At 36.1% G+C, this 20237-nt stretch overlaps 2 protein-coding genes across 4 annotated transcripts in view; one reads left to right on the top strand and one right to left on the bottom strand.

Moving 5' to 3' along the window:
• LOC107739027 (uncharacterized) overlaps positions 1-9685 on the top strand; it is a 12484-nt gene extending 2799 nt beyond the window's left edge. The window contains exons 2-4 of the mRNA XM_016550995.1: positions 1571-1632; positions 6805-7652; positions 9536-9685. Coding sequence (XP_016406481.1) covers positions 1571-1632; positions 6805-7652; positions 9536-9685 — 1060 coding nt within the window. The remainder of the gene's footprint in view (positions 1-1570; positions 1633-6804; positions 7653-9535) is intronic.
• Positions 9686-13045: 3360 nt separating this feature from the next.
• LOC107739033 (phospholipid phosphatase-related protein type 5-like) overlaps positions 13046-20237 on the bottom strand; it is a 48351-nt gene continuing 41159 nt past the window's right edge. For 2 of the 3 annotated variants that reach the window (XM_016551001.1, XM_016551002.1), the window contains 2 exons: positions 18388-18522; positions 13046-13563 (listed from right to left, as the gene is read on the bottom strand). In XM_016551001.1, coding sequence (XP_016406487.1) covers positions 13534-13563; positions 18388-18522 — 165 coding nt within the window. In that variant the 3' untranslated portion in view covers positions 13046-13533. The remainder of the gene's footprint in view (positions 13564-18387; positions 18523-20237) is intronic. The other variant, XM_016551003.1, reaches the window with a different exon arrangement.

Here is a 20237-nt window from a genome sequence, read left to right as displayed (position 1 = left end):
ATATATATATATATATATATATATATATATATAATTCTGTCATTTAATCACCCTCATGTCGTTACAAACTCGCTAGACTTTAGAAAACAATATGGCCCACAAGTCGTATGGACTAATGTAAGAATCACTACATGATTATATTGGATATGATTTTATAATAGAAAAGAGCAGCTCAGAAATGCATAATGTAGATTTTTGTATTCCAAAGAAGAAGAAAAAAAACAAATTTTAAACTATTTTTAAATAAATTTTAATTTTATTGTCCTCATTTAATTAAATATGAATTATTAGTAATAATAATTATAATAATAATTAATGTACACATGTATTAGATACATGTCTGTTTCCACCTCAGAGTTATATATATATATATATATAGTGATTTATATCATATATAAAAAATATTATATATTTCTTAAATCTATACATGTATGTTACATACATAATATTTCTATATATAATTTGTGTATTTTTATATGCATATAGAAATACACATACAGACGTGTGTATATATAAATGTAATTGTAACTTTATATCTTCCAATTTTGAGTTTATCTCACAATGTGAATTTATGTCTTAATTTAAACTTTATACTGTATGTTGGAAGCAGTTGTGTCAGCTCTGCTCTCTCTCGCTCTCTCTCTCTCTCTGAGTGTTGCTGTAAACAGCAATCTGCTGGAGGAATTAAGAGTTCTCATATCGTCAAAACAAGCCATTTCTATTGTATGCTGCACTGAACACAGGGCTGGAACAGAGAAAATTACTCTACTTATTTCGCTTCTGCATTACGCTTTCACACAAAGAGTGCTTTAGAGATGTTAGAGAGGTGGCTTTTGAGTAGCGCTGATATTAGGTGATGGTAATGGAAAACAATAGCCAGGAATAATTATGGACTTCCATGACTCATTGGTCTTGGGCTATAGAGTCATTCTCTATCAGATGAGAGGTTTGATGAGCTGCAGGAACATTCACAGGGAATCTGTTAGCATTGTACGCTCCATTCATTTGACCTGATGTTGTTTTGCTATAGTGAAGAGCTTCTATTGTCCTGCCTGTTGCCATCACATCAGAAACTATTCAACACCAGCCATCATGCTGAATACAACACACTAGCTGCTGCTTTGTAAAAAGTCTCCTGTCAGTCCTTTCTGTGGAAATCTAATTTCATTTTTAACTTCACTGTGGTTCAATTCAGTTAGCAGATCTCCAAAACTGAATTTTGTTGCTCAAATGTTGCTTTTTAGTAGCTCAGGATACTTTTTCAGAAGAGTTTTATGAAGTATCATCCATCCATCCATCATTGAAAATAGAATATAGTTCAAATTTGTAATTAAATATATTGATGAAATATATATATATATATTCATTCATCAATATATTATATATAATTTAAATAATGGAAAATTACACATTTAGTATCAATTAGGCTATTTACTGCAAATAGACAACAACGTCATTACGTCAATGGTCGAATGTCATTATTACAGAAACTGCACTTTAAAAAGTTGTATTCTGAAAATTCTGGACTTTTATGCATTTAAATTTGTATGCATTCAAATTTTTTCCACAGAAAAGGTGAGAAGAGAGATCTGTGCTGTGCTTGGGAATGTTCTGATACGGATGGTGGAATCAGCGGTAAGCAATCAAACCAATTCATATTCAGTCAGGGAATCTATGTAAGTAATAGCTTGCATCGTAATGAATCTAGCTGAAAGGAATAAAATGCTGCCAAAGAAAAATCAATAATACTCTCTGAAATGGCTCTAATGCCACATCAGAGTCCTAATCAGAGTCCTGAGTGACAGTCCCACTGAGTTCCCTTAAACATGGTTTAGTTCAAGCAGCAGGAGAGGAGATAATGGACGACGCTGGCGTTTTCCTGTGTGCGACCTGCGTCTAATTACACAGTTGCTTTCACCTGCTGCTTCGGGAAATTCCGTGCGGGGATCTGGAGGCATCCATTATGTGCAGCGCAAACATTTGTCTGCTACTAAGTCTAGCTTGCTACTCAGCATGCCTCAAAAAAATAGTTTCAAAATATATACTGAATGTGTGTGTATTTATATATACATAATAAATATACACAGCACACACACATATATTATGTAAAGAACTTTTATTTTGGATGCGATTAATCGCGATTAATCGTTTGACAGCACTAATATATATATATATATATATATATATACACACAAAGTTCATCTCTAAAATAGCCTAAGCTGCCTAGATTGGTCTGATTTGTTGGTTTTAGAGGGCACTTGTCATCTTAAGACTAGTTTCGTATACTCAGTATTTTTACAGCATTACAACCGCTCTCTGTTCCACTTGTCCCTATTTTTTTTAAATTAACGTAGTATGTCGTTTGTTTTCTGAGCAACTTCTAAGCAGCCAAGCAGCATGTCGGAGCTCAACAAGGGCTCTGTGTGAGTCACGACCGCCACTGACTATTAGATGCACAAATGACACTTCACCCACAACACCACTCTGGTACTGAGTCATACGTGCTCAAACCATATACAATTATTGTAATTGATACGATTACCAACCCAACTCACTGCAATGGATATTTCTTGCATTGACATTTTCTCTGTCAAAGATAAAAAGAAGGAACAGTTCACCCAAAAATGAAAATTTGCTAAAAATGTACTCAGATTTGGAGAAATTTAGCATTGATATATAACAGTCCCACTGAGTTCCCTTAAACATGGTTTAGTTCAAGCAGCAGGAGAGGAGATAATGGACGACGCTGGCGTTTTCCTGTGTGCGACCTGCGTCTAATTACACAGTTGCTTTCACCTGCTGCTTCGGGAAATTCCGTGCGGGGATCTGGAGGCATCCATTATGTGCAGCGCAAACATTTGTCTGCTACTAAGTCTAGCTTGCTACTCAGCATGCCTCAAAATCACCTCGCAGTGTGTATCGGGACTGAAAGGCGCGACTTCCTGCCAATCACTCAGCATGTAGAGGTTTTTCTGCACATGGGGACATGAGGCCAGATGCTTAATTTGCACGGTTTTCTGTTTTGACTGGTTATTATGTTTGTTTGAGCTTTTAACTATTGTTTTGACTGGAGGGTGAGAATTGTTTCGTCACTAAAGCAGTTTTCGGGAAAGACAATAACCAGGCTTGGAGTAATGGGATACTTGGCACACATTTATGTAAGCAAGATGTAAAATAAATGCAGCTTCATCCACATACATTAAAAAATAATTTAACACTGTGATACTGTGATTCAGTTCAGCAAATCTCAGAAATTGCATTTTATTACTTAAATGTTGCTTTTTAGTAGCTCAGTAGACTTAATTGTTTTAATAAGTATCAACTTTGAATAGCATAATGATTTAGTGTTGGAAGAATTTGGAATGGGTGCCGTCAGAATGAGAGTCCAAACAGCTGATAAAAACACAATAATTCACAAGTAATCCACACCACTCCAATCCATCAATTAATGTATTGTGAAGCAAAAAACTTCTAAAAAAAAAAAATAAAATAAAAAAAAAACTTAGGGGGAAAAAAAAATCTAGAGATTCATTTAAATTTAAACCGCTGCTTCTGGGAAAAATACCAGTTCATAATCCATAATAATGCTTCCTCCAGTGAAAAAGGCCAGCACCTGTTGTCCTCTCACATCAAAATCCATGCACATATTTGTTTATAAGTTTTGCCTTGTAACAATGCTTGATCTGTGCATATTTCTCTCCTGATTCAGACAACATGACTGGAGAAAACAATATTTAATTTTCACAGGAGAAAACATTCTGAATAGAGGACTCACATTTTAGGTGGAAACAATTTAGATTTTAAAAATGTTAATGATGAATTTATTACAAACATGCAACTTTTTACTGGACAAGCTGTTAATTCTTGTTGTGTGGATTATTGTGATGTTTTTATCAACTGTTTGGACTCTCATTCTGACGGCACCTATTCACTGCAGTTCAGCCAATTTTAATTTTTGGGGTCAACTATTCCTTTAATGGTAACATTAGGACTTGTTCATTAACAATTTCACACATATTGCATATTTATGTGCACAGTTCTCACTCCGAATTTCTGACAAATTCACAACAGGTGCATGTACACAGAAATCATCATTCATCATGGTTGATGAATCTGGATTATTCTAAATGAGGGCAGGTGTATCTACAACTAGTAATTTGCATAAAACACGCCCAGGGCATGTTCATATAAGGGTTTTCCACGCAAAACCAATTCTCAAAAAACGGCTTTAATTGACTACATGTGTTTTAGAGGTCATAATTCACAAGCTGTGCATACGCCTGTACAAGCTGCATTTTTTCCATGTAATTTTTTCATAAATAATGAACAGTTTTATCTCACTTTACTATACTTTTCACAAACGCCAGTATTGGTATCTTCTCAAAATGTTGTGAATAATAACAAAAAAAAACTAACATTCATGCTGCATATTATGCAGATAATATTATGCACAGGAGCAAATATCAGCCAGATGTTGTTTACTCCAATCTCATTATATATACAGCGGGTCCCTAAAGAGACCACAGTGAAAATTTGATTTAAAAAAAAGAAAGAGAGAAAGAAAAAGCCAATTTAAAAATAGGAAGAAATTTGTAAGATTTCTTGGTCACACTTGGACTCTTTGTACAGATGCTTAGATGTTCTTGCATTCATTAAAGCACAAGATTCTTTTGAGTGACGTGACATGTGGCCAAGTATGGTGACCCATACTAGGAATTAGTGCTCTGCATTTAACCCATCCTTAGTGCACACACACAGCAGTGAACACACACACACACCGTGAACACACACCCAGAGCAGTGGGCAGCCATTTATGCTGCGGCGCCCGGGGAGCAGTTGGGGGTTCGGTGCCTTGCTCAAGGGCACCTCAGTCGTGGTATTGAAGGTGGGAGAGAGCGCTGTACATTCACTCCCCCCACCTACAATCCCTGCCGGTACGAGACTCGAACCCGCAACCTTTGGGTTACGAGTCCGACTCTCTAACCATTAGGCCACGACTTCCCCAATAGAACTTTTTAGATCATTTTCAAGGCATGCTGGGTAACATGATCATCAGGTTTAACTTGTGGAGTTCATGCAGAGTGATGATGTCATTAAAGCAAAAGAGGGACAAAACAAATACGATATTCCAAAGTTCATTAAATATAGAAACATTTCAGCATGGTAATTTATTAATTGGAAAAGAATTGAAATTTGTCTCAGATTTCCCTAATATGTCGCTCTCTGCTCTCCAGAGGTTAGATGTTGAAGACATTTGCATTTAAACCTTCCACCACTCACCTTCTCTGGAGGAAACGGTGAGTCATTGCGAGTCCCACAGCGTCAGTGCAGCTTTCTGAAAGATAGTCGTAGAGTGGGACATCGATCAGAGCCGGGCCACGCTGGGCTCAGACCTGACATTTAAAAACCGGACCTGTGATTAATCATCGGACTAACAGGGCTCAGACTTCACAGCATTTGTAATAAAGCCCCATGGACACTCAAAGGCCCAAGAGCATCTCTTACATCTCTGTGATAGACATAACCTTGTTAAACAGTCTAAATAGGAATGTTTATATTTACCCAAATATCCTGGGAGGATTCATTCTGGTTCCCGAAGCAGACATTAGATCTTCTCAACATATTTTAATGCAGGTATGAAATCAATATGATGCAGTTTAGCTCCAGCCCTAAACCAGCTAATAATGGTTTATAGGATTAGCCTACTTCAAAATTACCGGCAGGTGTGTTGGATCATCAGAATAGCCTTTCCAGTTATTCTTTTCTAGGAGTGTTAGCAACCATAATAAATAGCCCAAATAGTGCTAGTGTAGTTAATTGCGTCTATATTGGGGTAGCAATGAAAAATAGCAATTTCCAGAAAACACTACTTATTTGGCTGATTCATGAGGACACAGAATTGTGACCAAACTACATTTCCCATCATTCTCTGTAGCAGCATAAGATTGATGCTGGTAGGTTAGTATTTACAAGTTGGGAAGTCAAATCTTTCAGATCACTTTGGTCAGAGCAAGATGCCAGGTTTTTAACTGCTTCTGCAAAATGATTAATAAATAAAGCACATCAGGTCCATTTTATTGATTCATCAAATACTTTTTTTATGTTTTTATATTTTTAAAACTGTTTAAATGTTTTTTTATGTTTTTTTTTAAATCTTTTTTTCAATTTATGAATGTGCTGTACACTGATTACACATTTTATTATAATTGTACAATATTGTATTTTCTATATGCAACTTAGCTAGTTTTAAATAAGTGTACATAAAAAACTTACATTTGAACAAATTTACTGTCAGCTACAGATGCTGCATCCATTGTGTCAATCATCTTTTTTCACTGACTCAAAATACCACATTTTCCACTCATAATTTTTAAGCACCAACTTTATGTTGAAAGAAATCTTCCTGTCAAGAAAGATAATTAGAGAAATATACAAAATATTACAATAAAGAGGGAAAAACTTAAACAAGCACAGAAACCTCAATATTAATAATAATAATAAAATTAAAATGCATTAAAATATTGATCTTAAGAAATGTTTCTTGAGCAGCAAATCAGCATATTAGAATGATTTCTGAAGGATCTTGTGACACTGAAGACTGGAGTAATGGCATTGCAGGAATAAATTACATTTTAAAATATATTAAAATAGAAAACAGTTTTTAAACTGTAATATTTTTCACAGTATTATGGCTTTTACTGTATTATTCATCAAATAAATGGAGCCTTGAGGAGGACAACCATCTTCTTTCAAAAACATAAAAAAACCTTATATACCACTGTTTTTGTTTTTTGTTTTTAACAGATGATAATGCCTTTCATCAATACCAGGAGGCTAAACAGAAAATTAGGCACAAGTGCAGTTACTTGGACGAAAGGAACATCATTTTGTCCCCTCATTTATTTGCTCAGCCCAGGTCATGCGTATCTGGAGCAAATGATGCATCGGATGAAGCAAACTCAAGATGGAAAGCATCTCAAATCAGTAGCGTCCCCACTAAGTCTGCCAGCCCAGACGTGAACATTACCACTGAGAGACCAAGTGCACCAGACCCGAGCTGTGTTCCCAATAATCCCAGCGTATCTACTGATTCAATGACCCAGAGACAAAATACTGTCAGCGAGAGCTCACTGCAAGTACATATCGTAGAGGTGAATGGGATTCTGCCAATGACTGAGTGGATTCCGGAATCATCTCATGAGCAAATGACGGAGGAAACCACATCCTGGAGGTGTGCTGGACTTGTCTCAGCGAACAATAAAACAAGGAGTCCTGAAGCTCTTTGGAAAAAGGCATCTGGAAAGAAAATCGAATGGTGCCATGAGCGCCTGGCTAAGGCGGCCCACCTTGGGTCATCATCGCCCACCGCAGCCAGACCCAGAGTGGTGATCCGGAGACTGGCACGAGGAAGAGGTTACAGAGGGACAAGCAGGCATAGGGAACAGAAGCTCAAACCACTGGTGAATCACAAAGACCTGCACAATAGCTACTATAGTCTGTCAACACCGCAGAATCGCTGTGGATGTCTCTGTAGCCCTTGCCAACTGCCGTTGAGACACAGTCCAGGGGGAGACCAGCGAGACGCCACACAGAACCTTGACAGGAAACAGCAGACTGAAGGACAGCAGAGAGAGTTTTCAGAAGCCATTGGGGTAAGATTGATGTTCTCAAACTTCAGACTTTTTGGTCTGAAAGCCAAACTCTTCCATTTTGCTGCTTTTGAGATTTGTATTCTGTCCACTTCTTTCTCAGTCACGTCAGTTGATCGATGTCCTGACTTGAACTTCTCGCCTTTAAAGCACAAAGGCCAATTTTTACAAGCCTGCGAATTGAATGAGAACCAAAACAGTGCGTAACACAATAAGCCTGCTTGTTCTCGCTGGGAAACCTGCAGCGCGGATTGATTGTTTTATAAAGATATCGACCTATTTCGTGGTAAACAGAAATGAATGATTTTGTTACACACTCAGCCTGTTTGAGCCCAGATGAATGCTAGGATATGGACTGGTAGCTATTGTTAGCTGCAAAGTATTACAGGAGCAATTTAGACTTTATAGGTTTTTGGAGTGCATGCTAAACACTGTTGTAGTAATGTGTAAAAAATATGTCAGTGCACAATGCATAAGGCTGACAAAGAAAATTTAAAGCATCTATTGTAGAGCTGAATTAAATATGAAAAAATAACTATTAGGAATTTTCATTGTGACGTCATTTACAGGTCAGTTAGGCTCATTTTTACGGTGGCCAAGAGAGCTCAACGTGCTGCAACTTAAGAAAATATATGCAATTAGAAAAAGCACCAGCAAATTAAATTTGACAACACGTGCTGCAAATACTCGCAACACAACCAAATACAGAAACGCACTGCAAATATGCACAGCACAACCAAATACAAAAAAGTGTTGCAAGTAGCATAGACCACAACAGAAATGTTTATCCAAAAGGGGACCCCAACAACCCTTCTGAAAATTAACCATGGTTTTATTATTGTAAAAGTGTAGTAACCTTTTTTTTTTTTCTTTTGGGCATATTGATTACCATTTGTATAATCACAGTTGTACACATACCATGGTTAAAATATGGTTAGTGTAGCAATACAACGGTTAATTAGCTAGCCAACTTACATAACATTTCACAGTTAAAGTAACTATGTATTTCGTCAGTTTATTTAGGCTAATAATATCCAAAAAAGCTAAGGAATCATTTGATCAGGATGATAAAATAAACAAAAAAATTTCATCTTTCAGAGCAGACATTGATAATGTCCCAGTTATGTTCATCACATATTGCGGTTTCCTTAAACATTCCATTGGGGTCTGTGCATACTTACGGTGCATTTCTGCCTATTTGGTTCTGTTGCAAGAATTTGCAGCGCATTTTAGTATTTGGTTGCGTTGCGATTATTTGCAGCACATTTCTGTATTTGGCCGCATTGTGCGTATTTGAAACACTTTTTTTTTTTTTTTAAGTAATAGTTTTTCTTAAGAATAACTTGCACTAACTTAAATGTACAAATAGATCAGGAATGCGTATTAAGAAAGCAAATAGGATACATTTTCATTTCATGTTGAGTTTAAACAAACCAATTAACTTCAAACAGGCATTACTGAACCATGAAGTGACCAAATTAAGTAAATTTCCCTCGTAATGTGGCCCAGTCATGCTAAATCAACCTTTATTAGTGTGATATTTATGCCCTGCTTTATTGTGAGTAATGATAAATAATTTTTGGCTTTAGATTTAACTCTCAAAAGACTTTCCTAAGCCCAGGTGGCCTATTTCACAGCACTTCACCACTGGTTTCAATCTTCACTGAGACAGTTGGCAGCAGTCAGACCAGAGAAAATAAGAAGGAATCTCGAAGCAGGAGAACGCGTTTCCCTTTGGAAAAGAATCAATCCTTGTGATGTGGGGAGGGAGGAATGAAAAATAGAGACTTTCCACTTTGACCCTGCTGAGTGACAGTTATAAATGTGAGCTGGTCGAATCGCTCCATCTTTTCTGATTGCTTGTTTGTCCGTTTGTTGCTCCTCAGGACATACGGTGTCAGTCAGGATGCCCGAAGAACGCCGAATCCCCTCTGACTCCGCACCACGTCACTTTCTCTCATATTTTACAGGTTCTCCAGACCAAACCAGCCAATTTTCCAGAGGTCAGGGGCCAGAGATGCCACAGGGCTCTTTAAACATTGCTGAGAGCGTTCAATAGAAGACATCCCTCTTTTTATAGTCTGTACACATCAGTGAAGTGCTAGTCAAAGAAAACACCACAGGCTTTAGAATATATTTTTTATTCAAACTTTAAATTTCATCGTCTCTACAGTGTAAAAGGTCATGAATTCAAAGCCCTAAAAGGACTCAGAGATGGGACTCATGTAGATTTGGTAGGAAATCCATCTATGGTATCCAAATAAACCATTTAAGTAATGATTCTCAAGGTGGGATGGGAGAAGAAAATATATAGGAATCATAAGTTAAAAAAGCTTTTGAGGTCGAAAGAACATCTTTTAACAACCAAAAACTATGTGCAGGCTATAAAACGGAACATAAAATAAATATAAACACGATTAAAAAACATCCATTTGGTACACCAGTGTGATACTACAGCTAAAATTCAAAGAATATCAATGATAAATACAGTACAATATGTACTTACAGTATGCCATCGTACACCCACAAACCCCCAGCCACACATACATGTACAGCACAAACATAAGAAAATAAACATCGATAATCTCGGACAAAAATAATGTGCATTTACACTGTACACACCATGTTGGTTTTCACTGTACCGCTGCAGGCGCTGATCGCTTTCATTTATAATTTTTATGCATGTTTTTTTTTTCTTTCTGCATTATAAAGTGCAGCTATCTCAGACTTCTGTGATTAGTGATCTAGCAATAATACACCATTTATCACACCAATATATTATATATATGTCTATATACTGTATATATATCAATAAAAATATACATACCATTTGAGGGGAAGCCAAATGGGAATTTTCTCATGAGATATGAAGAATCACATTATTGCTCTTAAGGTTAAGGATTGGTCACATCAGCAGGACATTGTACTATACAAGGGGAACCATATATTTAATCAAGCACCAAAAGTCTAAAACCTTTAAAAGAATATTCTGTGTTATTTTCATTTCATTTAAAAAAAAAATGTTTTTCTTTATCCAGGGCTGCATTTATTTGATGAAAAATACAGTAAAACTGTAATAATTGTCAAAAAAGTATTACTATTTAATACAACTGTTTCCTATTTCAATACATTTGAAACTGTAATTTATTTCTGTGATGCAAAGCTGATTTTTCAGCATCATTACTCCAGTCTTCAGTGTCACATGATCCTTCAGAAATCATTCTAATATGCCGATTTGCTGCTCAAGAAACATTACTTAATTGTTGTTCTGCAATCCTTTTTACAGGATTCTTTGATGAATAGAAAGTAAAAAAAAAAAAAAAAAGGAATTTATGTGAAATAGTATTCTTTTGTAACATCGTAAATGTCTTTACTGTCACTTTTAATCAATTAAATGCATCCTTGCTGAATAAAAGTAAATCAAATCTTACTGACCCGAAAATTTCGTGCCATAAGATAAAGATAACCCAGAGTATTTCTTTAAATGGCACCACAACATGACTGAAACACAGGGCCGGAGATTTGAAATATAAAATAGCGCAGCACTGCATCTTTTCAGAATAAAATAATGTAGGAGACTAATTTATAGCCACAATTTTACACATGAGGCATCACGGTTTGTTTTTAATGATCACAGGAGGAGAGGTGGCTTTCTTGAACATTAACAATACCGATCCTCAGTGAAAGACGTGCTGGCCATTAAAACAGTGCGAAACAAATGTCTATGTGAGCATCATTATGTTGAGCACTGGTTAAATGGACGCGTCTGATGGACTGACTCATTATTTTAGTGAGATGGCTGGTGATTGTCTTAGCAGATGATCGGTCTTTCACAGCTGGGTGATTTCAACTCACACTCAGGCTACGTCCACACGAAGCCAGAGCTTTCCCTATCCGATCTTTTTTTTCCCCTTCTCTCAAGAAATATCTGAGTCCACACGAAACGACGATACAAAATGTATGCGTATACAGCTAAACGCGTCTCCGTGTGGACGGGGCCTCAAACACAGCTTCACCGTGAAAGCCTATTGGTTACGGGGTGAAACTGAATCCTGGCTCATGAGTTATCTAACCAAAGGATCTGGAACCTATTTTTTTTTTTTTGCCAGTACAGTAGGTGAGTACTTGCATTTATCCGAGCTTTGGTATTTTTATTTTTATTTTTAGATCTTTCAACAGGTATTTTTAGCTTATTTTCTGCCTTATTTTTGTGGACGCTGTGTATTTACGTATGTATGGAAGCCCAATTCTGCCTCAGAGTAAAAAATAAAAGACATAACCATTAAAAATAGTCACAATTTGAGAAATCAAGTCACACTGAGATTATAATTTAGATAAATATTTTGCGATTAAGAGATATTAATCTGCAATTAAGGGAAATAAACTCATATTGTGAGATGAAATCATAATTATGAGAAATAAAGTTACAGTTGTGAAATATAAAGTTGCAATTATGAGAATGAATGAATGAATTGAATTTGAGACTTTAGTCACAATTGTGAGATATAACGTTGCAATTAAGAGTCATATTGTGAGATATAAAATCCCAGTTAAGAGAAATAAATTTGCAATTGTGAGATATTAAAATCACAATTATGAGAAAAAAGATGCAGTTGTAAGGTATAAATTCACAAATTGAGACTTCAGTCACAATTTGATTAAAAAGTTGCAATTGTGAGATATTAAGTTGCAATTAAGAGAAATTGTGATATTGAGAGACATAAAATCACAATTGTAATTCAAATTTTGAAATACAATCACAATTTGAGAAAAAAAGTTGCAATTCTGAGAAACAAGGTTGCAATTTTAAAGGGGTCATATGATGCCTTTTTAAAGATCATTATTTTGTGTATTTGGTGTAACAGAATACTTTTGCTTTCGCCTAGAAACACACAGGGTCTCCCTGACATGGCTGCTTCAACACTAACTGCGGTTACTGACACCATGCCTTCTTTCTTTGCGTGCACATTTGCGGCGGGATTATGCAAATATTTCCACATAGTGGGGTAGATATGTGGGGGCGTGTTAGAATGAGCCGTTTTAGGGGGGCGTGGCAGAGTCTTAACTTTGATAAAGAATATCTCTTTGGTTTTGAGACTTTAGTCTTTGCAACTTCAGGGATCTTATCTATGCACAATCAGCTTGTAACACTCCAAAGAGAAAGGAAAACTTGAAATCGCATCATATGACCCCTTTAAGATATTAAGTTGCAATTAAAAAAAGTATAAATAATATAAATAAAGTCATACTGAATTATGAGATAAAGTTGCAATTATGACACATATGACGTCTGCCACAATTTGAGAAATCAAATTGTGAAATAAAGTGTCACAAGTCCAAGAAATAAACTCACAATTACCTTCTTTTTTTTTTTTTTTTAACTCTGAGGCAGAAATATGCTTCCAAATGTTTGCACTCATCCAATGCAAGCACTAAATGAGAAAAAATAATATAGGAATAAACATTTTCTGGAATATATATATAACAACGAAAATTTCCACAACTATAATTCAATTTTGAATTCCAAGTGCAGGCATTTGCATCAACCTGCCATAAACCTTTCAAACGCAAACACAGACACGTACGCTCTCCACATATGCGAGCAGCTGAGATATTCTGAGCTCTAGATGTGAGCTCGGTCTGCAAGAAAGCCAACAGAACCTGTCAGGGAAATGTGAAGTGCAGCTTCAGTCATTAGTTGCGTGATGGTAACAGTTATTTGTTGATAGGACCAATATTTCCACACACACAAAGCAAGGGCAGAGCGATCCAAAATGACACCATTGAAAATATGACCACTGCGTTAGCGTTGAGCCGGGACTATCGGGACTGGACGGTAAACAGCGTGGATGTCCAATGTGTCTGCCACACCGGCGAATCAAGGTCACGTGATCTCAGCGAAGGCGATGTGATTCTGTTGACAGAGTTAGACAGAAGGAACAATGTCAGCAAAAACTTGAGAAGATCAAACATCAAATCTGCTCTGGCAGCGGAAAGACTCTTTAGATGCAAACTGTTTTCACACAGGGTTTGAGGAGAAAAACATTTACACTTTTCACACAAGTGTGACTACTAGCAGCAGCTGTTTAGCACTGTACCTAAATTCACTGCAAAATAACATCTTGTTTTCCAGTAAGAACATCCTTTATTTCTTTTTCATTAACCTCTTGAAATTGTTACAATAATGCTTACAGCATGAAAAAATAAGCCAAATAATTTATATCATCATTTTATGTATCTTACTAAATATTATAAATATTTTACTTTTACTTTAAATAAATGTATTAAAATATAGATATATTCACTAAAAACAAGTCTTAATATCTTTTGAGATGCAATTACACTTAAGTAAATCTTAAGGATGTTTACATATTTTAACTGGAAAACAAGACCAAAAGAAAAACAGAAAGTGTTCATTACTTTTTTTTTTACACTACCATGTTTAATGTTTTTGAAAGAAGTCTCTTCTGCTCACCAAGTGTGCATTTTTTTTGGAGCAAAAACAGTAAAAACCATAATACTGTGACATTTTACTACAATTTAAAATAACTGTTTTTTATTTTAATATATTTAGTGTCATTTATTACTGTGATGCAAAGCTGATTTTTCAGGATCATTACTTCAGTCTTCAGTATCACATGATCCTTCAGAAATCATTCTAATATGCTGATTTGCTGCTCAAAAACAATTAGCAATGTTAAAAACAGCGCTGCTTAATTAAAGAAAAACCTTTTTTATGATTATTAAATAGATAGAAAGTTCAAACGAGCAGCATTTATTTAAAATAGAAATCTTTTGTAACATCATACGTCATTACTGTCACTTTTGATCAATTTAATACATCCCTGTTGAATAATAGCATTAATTTCTTTAAAAAATACTTTTTAATTATTGTATTGTATTGTATTGTATTGTATTGTATTGTATTATAGGATAGTTCCGGTCCTTGATTCTGATTGGTTGAGCCGCGTTCGAAGCTGTTGTAAATTACTCTACAAATATACACCTTTGTTTACTTTGTGTGTTTCTTAACTATGTATATGGAATAACCGTTTTATAAAAGCAATAAGCCCCGTGAAGCCGTGGTTTACAGTGAATTTATGATAGCTTTGCATCATGCCTAACAACGCCCCTTAGCGGTTATAAATTCACTGTAAACCACGGCTTCTTGGGGCTTATTGCTTTATTACATTATATTAAGATTTTTTTGCACTCTCAGACTCCAGATGTTCAAATAATTGTATCTCAGCCAAATATGGTCCTATCCTAACAAACCATACATCGACAGACAGCTGTATAAAGATGTATAAATCTCAATTTCAAAAAATTGACCCTTATGACTGGTTTTGTGGTCCATGGTCACATATTATTCTTTTTATTGCTTCTATTGTTCTCCTCATTTGTAAGTCGCTTTGGAAAAAAGCGTCTGCTAAATGATTAAATGTAAATGTTTTATTTTTACTCAAATTGTTATTTTTGTATAAAATGTTTTAAATTATAAAAATAGAGCTTTTCACGGAGTCTCAGAATTTAGGACTTCACGCGATCACTTTAGAAATGCAATATAACATTAATGCATGAGGACAGAGAGCACCCATGTGTGCCATTTCGTAATGATGTGAGTTTAGAGCAAATATAGGCAGCTTTGCTTAGGCCCAAATCTCTCAGTATTCCTTCATCCATTTTACACACAGTCAAAGTTCCTGCATGAGACTGACCGTAGGGACCAAGCAACAGCAAACACTAATGGTTTTGTTTAACCTTCAGCTGCCATATGCTCTCAGTATACAAGCCCAATCTGAAAGAGAATGAGTCCCAGTCGGAATCGTTCATTTATACATGGCGAGATCCAGAAGACAGATCATTTCAATCAGATCTGAAGAGGTGCGTGACTCTGGTGATCAAAACTATATTATAAAACGCAATGTTCTGTTTCTTACACGTGTCATGCAGATATAAATGGGCATTGAAAGGGATTCTGCTGGAGTTGAGATTTAATGATAGCTAAAATTTCATGGCGCAGAAACTACACGCTGCATTAGAAAACTTAATACAGCTGGAAATGGAGTGAGTTCATCAGAGATTCAGCAAACATGAAGAGCGATCACAGAAAAGCGTTCCGTCACATCGCTGAAATATACACTGTGACCTCGGCAGAGAATATGGGGAGGATTTTGCCAAAACAAATTATTTCTTGCTTCCAGTCACATTCGCCGTGATCCGGCAGTCTGTGTGATTTGAAGAGACAAAACAGAGATGCGGATTTTCCCCGCCTTGTCCTCCCACTTTCAACGGCATTATGGTTTCTGACAGCAATCTGTCTGGGGGATATTTCAGCAGAAAGCAAAGTGGAATCGTCTGTTTTCCATCCCAGAAACCTCACGGGACATTACTGCATCCAAACTTCATCTACAAGGACGGAGAGAGATCGCAAATAAATCTCTCGAATCGGCACCCTTGACTAAAGAAGATTGGTGGAAAGAGCCCTCAATATCCTACACATTTCATTTGCTGCATTTCAATAAACCGTCTGTGAACCGACATTGTTCCCAAATGGTTTTATTGCAGCTGAATAAGCACACAAGAACAACATTTAATCCCTCATATACTGCAGAGAGAAAATCAACACCGCAATCTGGGCTTAAATTATCCTCTCGTTTGCTTACTTGCAGGATCGTGAAATGAATGTGTAAATAAAAATATTTAAAGGGTCATACTTGCAGCTTAATTATAGTCTGACAGGGCTCAGTGGTGGCCTGTGGCTTAATTAAAAGCTGAACACGAGGTCTGACTCTCTGCCATGGAGGATATCGGCTGCTTGGGAGCGCCTCAGGAACGGAGGGATTTCAAACGTGTTTCAAGTCTCTGAGGGCTTAGTAGTGCATTTCGACTTCTATTCGAGGTGCGGGATTGCTGACGGTTTTTAGGTCACCCAACTCAAACACCAACACCAGGACTCAGGTCAGGTTTTAAATGGATTCTGGAGCACCGGCTATGAAAGAAAAAGGACTGGAAGCAACTGTGCGTGCAAGGAATTCTCATTAGAACACAAAAGCTTTGAATGATATGACTCTCAGGTATATTGCAAAAAAACAAAAAAACAACAACCCTGATGTCTCCTATCACAGTGTAGTGTACTAACAGAACAAAACAAAATAAAAAAACTCAAGACCCTTATTCTGTATCAAAATCAAATATCTTGAGAAAAATAAATCCTTTTTGGCCAATCAGTCAATATCAACAAGTTGGGTTATGTTCAACTAAAACTATAGAAAATGTTACTTTAAATATTTAAATAAAACTTAAATCAAACACATGAAATTCACATTAAATAAAATTAAATATTTAAAAAATGTATAAAATAAAATAAATAATAATAATAATAAAAACTACATAGACATATGTTTAAAAATGATTTGAGACTCTAGTGAACAGCGAGCGCTCATCGAGCGATCATCTCACTATTACAGAGAAAGATGAAATTCAATGGAGTAACAGTTCACTTGAAGCCTGTTTAATGCATTAGAAAGGGCTGCGGCCATCAGCAGGATGGCTGAATGATAGCAATAATACATCATATTTAAAATGTCAATAGTAAAAAAAATTAAAAATTAAAAAAATGTAAAAAAAAAAATAAAAAAAAAAAAAAAAAAAAACTACAAAAACATATTTTTAAAAATCGTATTAAAAAAAAAAAAAAAAATCAAAAACAACAAAATTACTAAAACTTTAACTTAAAAATAAAAAATAAAAATAAAAACTAATTCAAAATATAAATTAAACTATAATAAAAACCATAATCAATACTATAATAACACAGTATATAACTAGGATACAGAAAAATGACAGTAGATCTTTAAATTGGTAGGATCTTAAAGTATGATTATTAATATTTATTAAAATAATTAGTGAATATTTACAGTATATTATATATTTTTCTTACAAAAACGCATCGATTCTCTACAGGAGGCCTTTGTTCAGCCCCCGGAGCCGTGTGAAACACTTTTTTTAATGGAAGGGCGCTTTTTATTTCACGTCTTTTGGACTGAAAGAATGCAACACCCGTTGAGTGCCATGAAACAGCTTGAAAGATCAAAGACAATTTTTAATAGAACTCCGACTGGATTCATCTGAAAGAGGAAAGTCATATACACCTAGGATGCCTCGGGGGTGAGTAAAACGCAGCCTAATTTTCACTTTTGGGTGAACTAACCCTTTAAGTTCAGAAGAAGATCAGATGCAACCATAAAGATTGAACTGCAAAGGACTTGAAAACATGCAGACAGATATGCCAAAGCTCTGGGTACGCTTTAATAAGCTACAGATAATTGGTTTGTTCAGTTGAAATGAACATGATTGGGTTTTAACTGGGTTTTAATGACGTGTTGTTGTACTCCAGAGCTTTGGCAGCCTGATCTCCTCACACAGGTGCGCATACGTTTATTGCCTTGTGCTCTGCAGGTGTCTGAAGCGGCTGCTTTTGCCTGTGATCCAGCTAAAGAAACTCAGGAGACGGCCTTTCAGAGAGCGGGACGACAAGTCCTCATCATCCATTCTCAGTTCTGTCACCTGAGGGACAGGAGCGCACGGATACACATCTTGTTGATACGAGCGCTCAAACTGACACAATTAGGACCCTTGAGAGCTGATTCAACACTCTGCACACAGAACATGTACCATGCGGCAGTTCATTTGACAGCATGGTTCCAAGTGTGCTTTTGTCGACTGTGCTCTGTACCTGTGAAGCGATGTACTTCTCCAGCGGACTCTCAACCCTGGGCGAGCTGACCATTGGATTGTTGCTTAGGTGGTCCTGTGGGGGATCCTCGTTCAGCAGTTGTTTGCCTTTGAAGTTATGGACCACACACACCACCTGAAAACATGAAAAATATAACATTATTTAAAGGGATAGTTCACCCAAAATGGGTAACCAAACAGCCATTGACTTCCATGGTATTCGTTTTTCAACATTCATAAGATCTTCAAAATATCTTTTTTAGTGTAGAAAAAACTCATACAGGTTTGGAACAACCTGAGGGTGAGTGAATGATGACAGAATTTTCATTTTTGGGTACTATCCCTTTAAGGGGAAAAACAGGATTATTTTGCTCTTCTCTTAAATAAAAGTTTGATGAATGCTGACAACACAAAGTTCACTCCTCAATCCATTCAAAAACAGTGTGAACATCAGTATGAAAATCTCAGTCAAGGCATCTTACATTACAAACATAAATAAACATGCATAAATAAGCATGCGTAAGTTGATGGAAATATGGAAATAATATGAAGGTGTGAACTTTGAAATGGCAGGCAGTAATGTGTAACACCCGCAGAAGAGAAAAGTGCTGCATGAACGCCAGTGTGCAATGAATTCATTTCTAAAATATTATTGGAAAACAAAAACAAGAAGCATAAACACAAACTGTAAAGTGAAAGTAAGGGTGAATATAAGGATTTGTGCAGCTGTTGATTGTGTTGCAGTTCTGGAACACAAAATCAACACAATACAGCTGCACTGTCAATGGAGCGGATAATATTAAAGTGCACAAACTTAATACAAAGCTACCGTGTAGCGCACAGTCAGGGACAATCGTGTGTCACAGTGGGAAGAGAGAAGAGGGAAATAACAGTAATTTTTTTAGCAGCCATGTGAGAGTCCTCGACCCATAAAAAGGAACACAGCTACTACCCATAGCAGTTCGTTCTCTGATAGATAGATAGATAGATAGATAGATAGACATAAACTCATTAATGTGTTTTGCTTGCATAAATTATATAATTCTCCATTCCAAATATGTATTTGTATGTTGCCGAGTGTCTGCTTTTTCTGACTTCTGTGCAAAATCTGTTGATGATATTAATAAAAAGCTCCAACACAGCAGTCAAGGGCCAAAGTAGGTCACATATTCTGTTGGTAGTTTATATTCTGTCGTCATATATGCAAGCTTGTGGATCTCCAGCTAAACAGAGCATGTTTGAATCACTAGCCCATCGTGGTCTAAATGAGGCCGATATCTTATAGAGGGCTCCTTACCCGACGAGAAAGCTTAGCACATGCAATTTCAATAATTGGAGCGTGTCAACTAATCACATGATTCTTTGTGCGCTTCCTCCAACAAAACGGCAGCTAAATGCTTTCATAAATCACAATCTTAGTCGCCGGAGAGGATTCGTAATGGCCTCGCAGCAGGGCTAAACACTTGTCTGACCCTCAAGACTGGAGGCTCATATGCTAGCAATATGAACAATGGAACAAGAAGAATATGACTAAAATTTTACATTTGCTCAAGAAAATCTGCAAGGATAGATGATGGAACTATAGAACAATGGAACAATAGATAGAATGATAGAACAACAGTTAGACAGACAGACAGATAGAACAATAGACAGATGGATAGAATGACAGATAGATAGATAAACAGACATAGATAGAACAATAGAGCGACAGACAGACAGACAGACAGATAGATAGATAGATAGATATAGATAGATAGATAGATAGACAGATAGATAGATAGATAGATAACGATAATGATAGAACGATAGTTATAGAACAACATAAAGAAAGAAAAAAGTGATAAAGTAAGT

This window comes from Sinocyclocheilus rhinocerous, unplaced genomic scaffold (genome assembly GCF_001515625.1).
Source record: "Sinocyclocheilus rhinocerous isolate Xijiao unplaced genomic scaffold, SAMN03320098_v1.1 scaffold1697, whole genome shotgun sequence".
NCBI classification, from domain to species: domain Eukaryota; kingdom Metazoa; phylum Chordata; class Actinopteri; order Cypriniformes; family Cyprinidae; genus Sinocyclocheilus; species Sinocyclocheilus rhinocerous.
This window is presented reverse-complemented; position numbering and strand designations above follow the sequence as displayed.